The sequence below is a fragment of the Zingiber officinale genome, chromosome 9A (genome assembly GCF_018446385.1).
Source record: "Zingiber officinale cultivar Zhangliang chromosome 9A, Zo_v1.1, whole genome shotgun sequence".
Lineage (NCBI taxonomy): Eukaryota > Viridiplantae > Streptophyta > Magnoliopsida > Zingiberales > Zingiberaceae > Zingiber > Zingiber officinale.
Genome location: NC_056002.1, coordinates 134,661,877 through 134,673,437, shown reverse-complemented (window position 1 = coordinate 134,673,437; position 11,561 = coordinate 134,661,877). Strand labels below are relative to the sequence as shown.

The following is an 11,561-nucleotide window of genomic DNA, read 5'->3' as shown; positions in this document are numbered from 1 at the left end:
CTATGTCTAGCCCACACTAGTCCTTACTCTACATGCAAGAATTCATATACTTTTCAACTGATATATAGATAATACTTTAGTTGAGACAATGATTAGTGGAACTAAGTTAATTTCAAAATTTATTTTTACAACTCATTATTATTAATTTATGTAGTATCAATGGTTGATATTGGTATACTATCGAGTCTTAGTTCTGTGAGAAATGTCGAATGTGTATATAACATTTACTTGATCATGGAAAACTAAAACTTTTTAATTTTCGGATTTTACAAACAATTGATTTCTTATTGTAACAATTGAAACTAAACTAAATTACATTCAACGTGACTGAGATGGTGCCATTGTCACCGTCATATCACATCCTTGGAGAACATTATCTTCCATAGGCAATTGTGTCCTCGAGGAGGAAGCATTAAACTCTTGTGTGTGCTCTACCTTTGGTTCAAGAGGCCCACGAATGCCAACATAAGGCATAATGATAGGTCGATAACCCAAGTTAGGTCGAGGACATTGTTCCACACTAATTGATGTTGCACGAACCGTGTTGAGAGGATTAGGGCATTCAAATCTCATGAACCTTTCTTCTCGGTTCGTCGTTGTCGGTGCATCAACTCTTGTCTCGAACTGCAAGTTATTAGCTTGATTGTGATGGTCGAATGGAAAGCACAAATTGTTGTCAATATTGTGCTTTGTCGTTGGAATTCCATGGTTGTGGAGGCCTTCGTAGGTTATCAATAGTATGTTGCGATTATGATCATCCACTTCCTTCTCTACGTGCTTCTTCACAATGCATCCATGATGAGTGCACATATAGTAATCCCTACATCATCAATAACTAGAATTAATCACCATATAAGAATAGTATTTTTGCTCAATAAGATTTGATTAGTAATAATAAAATAAGATAAAATTAAAGATTATTAAGAAATTAAGACTTGATCCCACTTAGTGAGATAAAAATTTGATTGTAGCTGTATAGATAGTTACCTTGGTTTTAAGTTTCCTTTCACAATCTTTTTCCCATACTTTCGCCAGCGATATCCATCATCGAGCACTTCGTGGTCGCTTACTAATTGAGCCACCCACTTTTGTTGACGAACAGATCTCGAAGATGAACTCATTTGAGAAGTAGCAACGTACTGATCCAATCTCCTGAAACAAACAAACAAGTAAGAAATGAGCGTAAAATAACTAACAAACAAACAAACCTACAAACCTGTTTCTTAAGTCATTATCAACTTCATTATCGAGATTGTAGGCCATTTCTTGTGCTAAGTAGATACTGACGAGATCGCTGGAGGGGTTAACTTGGGGGTGGTCATGCGAGCCCTTATAGATTATTTCTGCGGCATAACCTTCGGCCGAGTATTCGACCTTCTTCTTCGCCTCACAATTTGGATATGTGCATTTGTAGTAGTTCCTCGGAAAGTTGTTCCCTTTCACATTCTTCTGCCCGTATTTCCTCCAATTGTATCCGTCTGAAGGCGGATTCCCGATTGCCTTTGAAATTTTCCTCGTCAATGGCTTAGCAACAACGCCCTCAACCTCATTTTCGAGTTGATTTTCATTGTTGTTGTCATTATTGTCGTATTTTTCAATCATAGCTAGTGCATATTGTTCCTGTTCAACAACAAAGTATAAACTTCTTTAGAAACACTTAACTTTACATGAATTGTACAAGGCAAGGCGATCGGAAACTGCAATGAGAGAATACCGATTCGAGAAGCTCGTTGGAACGCATCATTTGAGCATTTGCATCATCGGAAAGGATTGCATTGTTCTAAAAAGAAGATAAGTAAAAGAAGTTAGTTATCAAATGGATTTATTTGTTTATGAAACACATAATGTCGTTAATACGTAATTTGATGATAAAAAATTGAATATCTTTACCGCATAGTTGTCGAAATTCAAAAACTGTCTTGGGTCTGTGGAGTGAGGGATGTCAATGTGAAGTGCGGCTTGATTTTGATGTTGACTCTGTCTTAGAAGGAAATTTTGATCATTATTTTGTGAGAGTTGCAATCCTTGATCATTCGTCAAGAAGTATGATTTGAAATTGTTGAAATCTGTCATCCCTTCTTCAATATGTTAATCTTGCCGCGACAATTAAATTCTTTTTCCGATAAGTGAATTAGGAGAAAGATGTCTTGTTACTAAAGCCAAATTCAAAAAGACACCTGAATTATAAAAAAAATATATAAAATTATTATTTAAAAATTTAAGAAAATAAAATTTGTAGATCAAATAAAAAGGAGGCTTTTTTTTTTTTATGTTGGACGGTAACTTTTTTTTAATATATAATAACTTTTTCTAATAAAAACTCTACATATTTTCTAGTAAAAAATTATTACCGAAATACAAAAAAAATCTAAGAGAATTTTTCCCAACTTATTTTTAAAATACAAAAACTAAATGATTTTTTTTTAAAATAAGAAGTTTGCTTTAGTAAAAACAATTAACCGCTTGTAATTTTTTTTTTTAAAAAAACTTTTTAAGTAGGCCCCAATTTATTTTTAAAATATAAATAGACTAAATAAACTTCTTTAAAAACAAAAAATCAGATTACGATCCAAGGATGGATCACTTCATCATTGATTAATGAAGATGGATCCGCATATTAAATAAGTGGGATCTATCTCCATTAACCAATCAATTTAAATGGTTTATTCTTGTGGCAAAAAAAGATGATTCATTCGCCCCCAGCGTCCCCGTCAACTCGTCCCTAGGTCAACACGGAGGAAGTAAATCACGGGTGGCTACTAGTCATTAGTGCAAATGGCCAAGACATGGGGGAGGTTACCTGTCCCTAGGCCAACACGGAGGAAGTAAATCACGGGAAGTAAATCACGGGTGGCTACTAGCCATTAGTGCAAATGGCCAAGACATGGGGGAGGTTACCTGTCCCTAGGCCAACACGGAGGAAGTAAATCACGGGTGGCTACTAGCCATTAGTACAAATGGCCAAGACATGGGGGAGGTTATGCTCAGTCATGTCGAGTTTTAACCCCAAAACCTCATGTGACAACACCCTATGTTTTAACCATCGCACCATCCAAGGGGACAGTTTAAATGGTCCATTCTTGAACCATAAATTGCGAGGATCTGGCTCAAAAAAAAATCATGACTTAATTAAAATTCAATGCAGCCCATAAAAAAGCCCAAATAAGAATCAATTACTCATAGCCCAGTGAAATCAGATAAAAGCCCACAACGTTCCGATAATTAAAAAAAAAAGAACAATTACGCAACGAACGCAACGAACAGGAGACACGATACTTTTGAAGATAAATAAAAATTGAAACTCAAAGCTTTTTAGGTATATGAGATCTTAAACCCCCTTCCCATTCTAAATTCTTCACGACAAATAAAGACATGATACTTACCTAGAGAAATAGAAGTCGAAACACAAAACTAGTCTGAGATTCTAAACTCTCTTTCCCTTTTATAGATGGTTACAATGATTATTTTTTTTTGTGAAATAACAGATTTTCCTAAAAAAAATCCTAATTATTTTAATAAAACTCTAACGAACTGTTTTAAAAAATAAACAAACTTTTTATAAGGTCCGAATTTATTTCTAAAATATAAAAAACTAAATAAACTTTTTAAAAAAATGAGAACGGCCCATAAGAAGCAAAAGGCCCAGGAAAGCCTATACCACATTGATGCGTATACCTGGGCAGTCCAATAAAGGCCCATTATTATGTATATGTACACTAATAAATATCTAAATTAGATGATGTTAAAATATGATAAATATATTGGGGAAAAAATCAAAAAATTTAGATAATAAAAATAAAATATATTTAAATATAGATAAAAATATATTTTAAAATTAAATTAAGAATTAAGGATGTCAAGAATAAATCCGATTCGAGTCAATCGGAAAAATAACCAATTGGAGATTTTAGAGTTCCGGTTGGATTTAAATGGGATATAAAATCTGATATGAAAAAAAAATTATATCAGGTCGAATTCGAGATGGAAAGTGATTTGTTTTTTATTTTTAATTTTCAAGTTATATATTTTACTAATATTTTTTTAATTAATTATTATTATGTATTTTTAATTTTTATTTAATTATTTTATTAAATAATGAAAGAATAATATCATATTAAAAAATTAGATTAGATTGAGCAAGTTATTTGAGTTAGCCCGGATTTTAATTTATAATTTTTAGGTTGATTTGAGTAAGTTTGAATTGGATATTTTTGTGTAATACCTGTAGAAAATATTGTTCTAAATGCATGATAGACGAATTAATTAAATGCGGTAAAAACTTACAGCGATCTCCCGCAGATCTGCAATCGACAATGACGAAGCTCGCTATCGGAAGAGCGATCACAGAATCGGAAAGCCCTCCGCAATTCCACAAACCAAATCCCGCCGCTTTGGATGTTCTCCTCTTACTCTCGTCGCACGATCGCGATTTCTCTCACCCTGAGCCTTAGACGGACCCCCTTTATATAGGGAAATACCCTAGGGGCATAATGGACATTTCCATTATGTGTAGTGGGGAACATGGGCCACGTTCCCCACTATCCCCATTTCTAACATCTCCCACTCGTCCAAGGTAAGTCACTAAGACTAGTTCATTCAGGTAAGTCACAAAGACTTAATAAGTCACATAGACTATTAGAGAGTTTGGTCACATAGACCATATGAGAACATCCAATCCATACCTAGAGAAAATGGTTCGTGCGACAGCAAGCACACTGAGCGATAGTTGCTAAGAAGATTGTTACACCTTGACTTAGCCGCTCGTTGAGCAATCAATGCTAATAAAGTTGTTACACTTTGCTTAGCTGCTCAAATAAATTAGAGACACACTCTTCATGGCACATAGCCTCTTTCCTGGTGGCACATAGCCTTTATCCAGAATCCATCCAATCTTCAAGTGACACACAGCCATTATCTTGAAGATATCCATGTCTTGCTATTTACCCAGATTAAATAATTTTCATTTACATCGATATGAACATCTCTAATCCCTTATAATGACCACTATGTCATGAGCATGTTCCATATCCTATATTCACATTCATTTCTGTACATAACAGAAATGGGTCGACCAGTGAATAACAACAAAAGATGTAAATATATTTAATCTTCCTTTTTAGCTAGAATCAATTCATTTTAATCAGTCGCTTTCCTAGTTATGCTCCATAGACCGAATCATCCATAGCCATAGGATACACGCTAAAGTAGCAGACACTGATTAAAACTTCAAGTAGACAGCTAAATAGTCACTAAGGCAAAAATTGAGATTAACATATAATCTCAAAGGTCTCACATAGTAGAGAAACAGGGATTCATTCTCCTACTACCTTTATTGTCGCAATAGCACATGTGGTATGAATCACATGCTACGATGTTATTCTCTTTACTAAAAAGAGTGCATGTTGTCTTCAAATTTAACATCGTACAGATTTCGATCTAGACATACCTAACGTCTAATCCTGAATTCAACATATGAATTCTAATCTGGCTTTCAACAGGTTCAGTAAATGGTGGGTTCATTTACTTCGATCATTATTTACACATAAATGATCTCATCTTGACACAATTATCAAGACGACCTCAACTTATGAATCTGTCTCTAATTTCATAATTTCAGCTACGTAAGCTGTTTCATAAGTAACGGTCTTACCCCTATTTGTACTTAACAAACAGAGATGATTGTCCATGTGAGTGGACCAATCTTCACCTGCCAACATGCTCACCGAGATCTTATATGAATGTAACAAATACAACATATACACTGAATAAATTATGGCAAATTACATAATCATAACACAAAGTTTGATTGTTATTTCAATATTGTTACATTCTACGAAGTCCCAAAGACTTTACATGTTCTTTAAATGACTCTTTAGTCATTGGCTTAGTAAAAGGATCTGCAAGCATAACACGTGTAGGGACATACTCAAGGATGACTTTTCTTTTAGCCACAATATCCCTTACATAATTATATTTAATTTCTATATGCTTGCCTTTGCTATGATATTTGGGATCCTTGGAAAAAGCTATTGCAGCTTGACTGTCACAGTAGACAGTTACTGGACTCCCACTATCCTCAGCAATTTTCAGATGCTTCAGAAACCTTCTCAACCAGACTGCTTCTTGCACGACCACTGAACTTGCCACATATTCAGCTTCCATAGTCGACAAAGCTACACAAGCTTGTTTCTTGCTGTTCCAGGAGATGGCGCCACCATTCAGCAAGAATGCATAGCCTGATGTGGATTTTCTATCATCCAGGTCTCCAGCCCAATCTGCATCTGAATAACCTTTCAGACTCATATCTGATCCTTGAAAACAGAGACAATAATCTGTTGTCGCCTTCAGATATCTGAATATCCTTTTTACTGCCTTCCAGTGTCTCGGTCCTGGGTTTGACTGAAAGCGACTGACCAAGCCCACAACATAGCTGATATCGGGACGTGTACACAACATAGTGTACATCAAACTACCAATAGCACTGGCATATGGTTTTTTGTTCATCTCAGCTATTTCCTCTGGAGTTTTAGGACACATACTCTTGCTCAACACAGTACCTTTCACAATAGGTGTATGTTCTACGTTGCAATTAGACATGCTGAAATGATGTAACATCTTATTTATATAAGACTCTTGTGACAGACCCAAAAGTCTTTTAGGACGATCTCTTATGATCTTCACCCCTAAGATGTATTCAGCTTCTCCCATATCTGTTGTATCAAATTGTGATGACAGCCACTTCTTGACTTCATTCACATATCCTATGTCATTTCCAGCTATCAGCATATCATCAACATATAATGATAAAATGACATACTTTCCTTTTTCCTGTTTCAGGAAAACACAATGATCTTCATTGATCATTTCAAAACCATAAGATAAAACAACTTCATTAAATCTTATGTTCCATTGTCTTGACGCTTGCTTTAGCCCATATATAGACTTTCCAAGTCTACATACTTTTTGCTCTTGGCCTTTAGCAATGAAACCTTCTGGTTGAACCATATAGATTTCTTCGTCAAGATCACCGTTAAGGAAAGCGGTTTTTACATCCATTTGATGTAATTCTAAGTCATAATGTGCCACAAAGGCCAAAATAACTCTTATTGATACAAATTTCACTACGGGAGAAAATGTCTCTTCAAAGTCAATACCCTCCATTTGGGTATATCCTTTTGCAACTAAACGAGCTTTGTATCTGTTAATCGATCCATCTGCTTTCCTCTTTATTTTGAGAATCCATTTATTCCCAATAGCCCTTCGGCCCGGAGGAAGATCAACTAAGTCCCAAACATGATTTTGAATCATGGACTCCATCTCTTCAACCATTGCAGCTTTCTATTTTTCTCTAACTCTACATCCCAATGCATCCTCAATGGATTGAGGCTCGTCGTCGTCAATTGGAAGTGTAACCAATGCCTCATTCTCAATATCAAACCTCTTCTTAGGTTTGATCTTACGAACACTTCTCCGTAAGTTGGGTCATTGAGAAGTCAACTCATGACTCGGCATATCACTCCCACTCGGTTGACTAGACTCAGGTATCCCTTTTGACACCTCTCTTGTTGATAATATCTCATCCTCCTCAAATAGAGGAACATTTTTATCAACATCACCTCTGATTGGGAACTCTGTTTCGAGAAAAGTCGCATCTCTCGAGTCTATTTCGGAGATGGTTCCATCTAGTTGCTCACCTATGAAAACATAACCTTTGGAGGTCTCATGATATCTTATAAAGATACATTTCTTACCTCTAGGCCCCAGTTTTCCATACTTGTGAGAACTATCATGAACATAAGCAACTGACCCCCAGGGATTACTCAAATCGGTTTTCTGCCTGTCCAACGTTCATATGGGGTAGATGGAACTGACTTTGAAGGCACTTTGTTAAGTATATAGGCTGCAGTTAATAATGCATCTCCCCAATAGGAGATTGGCAAATTAGCTTGCGCCATCATAGACCTAACCATTTCAAGAAGAGTCCTGTTTCTTCTTTCAGCTACCCCATTTTGCTGTGGAGTTCGAGGGATTGTCAATTGTCTAATAATCCCTCTATCATTACATATTGTCTTGAACATATCGGACAAATACTCCCCACCACGGTCAGTACGTAAAGTCTTAACTTTACGTTCCGTTTGATTCTCAACTTCGCTCATATAACGAATGTAGCAATCTAATGCTTCGGTTTGTGAGAAATCAAATACACATGACCGAACCTAGAGAAATCATCAATAAATGTAATGAAATAGGAAGCTCCATGTCTAGCCTTCACATTCATTGGACCACAAATATCCGAATGAATTAACTGCAATGTTGATTCAGATCTAATAGCCTTACCAAATGGTTTCCTAGTTGCTTTTCCAATAAGACAATGCTCACATATAGACAATTGAATCTTAGCTCGAGTGCCCAATAAACCCTCTTTAGCTAATCGATTCATACGTTCTTGTCCTATGTGTCCTAATCTAGCATGCCAAACCTCATCGGTTATATCTGCATCACTAGTTAAAGCAATGTTTGAAAAACAACCATCAATAGCATAATTGACATCCGGTTCTACATCAAGAACCATAAAACCATTTGTTAAATAACCATATCCGATTGACACTGAGTCAATCTTAAGTTCAACAGACCGACTGTAAAAATTAATACAATACCCTAAATCAAGAAGACATGTAACGGAAACAAGATTCCGTCGAATTTCAGGAGCATACAGGACATCATGTAGAAATAAAACTCTACCACCACGTAGGTTGAGTTTGCAAGTGCCGACTCCTTTGACTTCAACTCTTGCATTATTTCCCACATAGATCCACTTGTTGCCAGCTGGTACCCGACGGTACTCAACAAATGTAACTCGTTCCCGAGCTACATGGTTGGTTGCTCCCGAATCTATAATCCACAAAGGATAAGAATCAGCTAACAACACTGAACTAGCAACAAAATGCTCTTGAAAAGAAGACACACTTGGATTTACCTTTTTCGGCTCAGTGCACTCCTGAGCAAAGTGACCCTTTTTGCCACAATTAAAACAAGTCAACTTGTTTTTAGGTTTCTTTCCAGTCTTCTTGACTATCTTCTTGATTGGGCCCTGTCTCACACCAGCAGCTTCCTTCTTCTTTCCCTTCCCTTTCTTGAACCATTTCTTTTTCTTGGATCCATATGATCCTGCAGAACCTACAGCCACATAGGCTTGTCCAGAAATCCTTGCGGATTCAACTCTCTCCGCCTCCAATTCTACATGGCGTGAGACATCAGTGAAAGTCTTGATACTCTCACTGTGAGTTAAGGTCTGCTTCATGGTCTCCCAAGAATCTGGAAGTGAACGAATAACTGCTTGAACCTGTTGTTCATTAGTCAACTCATGACCAGCAGTTTTAAGCTCCCGAATCATGTTCGACATCTCCCTGAGGTGTTGAACCATTGACACATTCGGACGCTTTTTGTAGCTGTCAAATTTAATTGTCAGCTGTCGAAGTTTGCTCAGACTTACTCCACTGTATTTTTCTTTAAGGGCAACCCAGACTTCATGAGCCGTAAGATATGACTCATATTCAAAAGCTAGGTCGTCTACCATTGAACTAATCAATATACCCTTTGCAGTGGAGTCCTTTTTCTTCCATGCCTTATAGGCATCAAGATCTCGTCTGTGTTGTGCAGTGGGACCATCTACAGGTACTTCCATAACCTGATTTACAGCCTCTATAACTTCTTGTTCCTCAAGTACATATTGTATCTTGAGGTGCCATATCTTGTAGTTATCCCCATTAAGTTTCTCACCTTTGTTGAGTTCAGCTATTATGTTTTTGGTTGCCATAATCTATCATAAATAAACAAATTATTTAGTATTCAGTGTATATCATATGTATGCAATTTATGATTGACTTAATATTACTTTGAGTTGGTTTACAAAATCAAGTGACAACAATGTTTTCACTCATCATCCGTATGACCAATCAAATTAATATTAATCAATTCTATTACATACATCCCAACAAATGAACTAATCATTTATAATATCATGAATTCATTAATTAAATGAACTAATCATTTAATATATCATGTTTTTTTTTTAATTAAATGAACTAATCATTTAATACATTATGAACTAATCATGTATCATGTCAAGCAAACAGCATAAATAAATGAACATATCATTAATATAAAATTATGCTGCAAATTGTTAACATATAACCAACTGACATGAATGAAATGGACTAACTATTGTTCATACAAAACGACAATAAAAATAACAGAACTCTAATAAACTAGATAGGCAACTACCACTCCCACTAGGACAGACACTAGTGCAGTGGCCAAAATAATTCCTCTCAGCCTGGACTCATTTGGGGTAATCACAGGCAGGACAGCTTCAAGGTTCTCTATTGGATCCACAATTGGATCCTCTTCTGGTTCCTCCTCAATCATTTCCGGGTCCTCTTCGAACTCTTCCGGATCCTCTTCAGTCATATGATGAAGCAGCTCCTCACATAATACAGAATATGTGACGCGTCCTTGATGACGCCCCCAAATATAGTCTGCTATCATCCTAGGATTTTCTGGCAATGATTACATCAAAGCCCAAATCCTATAACTGTCCAGGACTGGAAACTCTTCTCGCTCAAGTTTCCAAAACAGTTCATCAAGCCGTCCAATGTGTCCGTCGACTCCATAAGCAGAGTTATACTCTATCTCCTGAATCTCCTCCCTGAGCTGATTTCGTCGCACTTCGCAACGATTCAATGTGGTAATCGTCCGTGCCATCTGAAAAATTGAAAATAAATAAGTCAGTACAAAACCGACTAACCAGTACAAAACCGGCTTATTTCAATTTATACAGGCATAGTACCAACAACATAATCAATCAAGAAAAACAAATCTTCTCGATTTTCAGGAATTAAGTCGACAATTAGAACTAATCTAATTGGTCAAACCCATCGGATCAGTTGATTAGGGATCCAGATCCTAAGCTCAGTCCATTGTCCTTAATTAGAACTAATCTAATTGGACAGGGATTTTTGTACCTATGTTCTGTTAATTTTTCTCTAAGTCCATTTCAACCAATTACAGACTTATTGATCAAACTCAGATCCATTTGATCAAACCAATGCCCATTGGTTTAAGTCCGACCAATTAGAACAAATCTAATTGTTTTGATCAAATCTGAATTTTGATCATATTTGGTCTAAGTCCAATTAATTAACCCAAATTGATTTTGGGTTTGGATCAAATTGATTCGATTAAACCAACTAATAATTTAAACCTGAACCGGATCTAAATGGACCAAAATTTATTTTGATCATTTATTATAAATAGAAATTAATTGAAACTAATATTCAATTAATTATTACATGCATCAATATAAAAAATACTGCTACGGTACAGTAGACATGCATTAACATATTTCAATGATGCATTATTCGGCAAACATAACATGTATGCAATAATTCATAATGAAACATTTCATTTTTTATATTTAATTGCATGCAGCATGTTCGCTCACGTTTTTTTTTTTTTTTTTTAAATCAAACTTTTTCTCACGTGAAGCACTGTGCTTCGTT

General features: G+C 35.9%; 1 protein-coding gene across 1 annotated transcript; it reads right to left on the bottom strand.

The window, feature by feature from the left end:
• Positions 1-318: 318 nt before the first annotated feature.
• Positions 319-2,073, bottom strand: LOC122019620 (probable WRKY transcription factor 2). The gene is made up of 5 exons (XM_042577073.1): positions 1,891-2,073; positions 1,715-1,780; positions 1,217-1,620; positions 988-1,152; positions 319-820 (listed from the first exon to the last, which is right to left on the bottom strand). The coding sequence occupies exons 1-5, from the start codon at positions 2,071-2,073 to the stop codon at positions 319-321; spliced, it is 1,320 nt and encodes a 439-aa protein (XP_042433007.1).
• Between the last annotated feature and the right edge of the window lie 9,488 nt (positions 2,074-11,561).

Excerpts from the sequence above, each read along its gene's own strand:
- LOC122019620 (XM_042577073.1), bottom strand. The coding sequence starts at position 2,073 with ATGACAGATTTCAACAATTTCAAATCATACTTCTTGACGAATGATCAA. Across the intron at positions 1,621-1,714 it reads CCAACGAGCTTCTCGAATCG|GAACAATATGCACTAGCTAT; the intron begins GTATTCTCTCAT and ends GTTGTTGAACAG. Across the intron at positions 1,153-1,216 it reads GATAATGACTTAAGAAACAG|GAGATTGGATCAGTACGTTG; the intron begins GTTTGTAGGTTT and ends TGTTTGTTTCAG.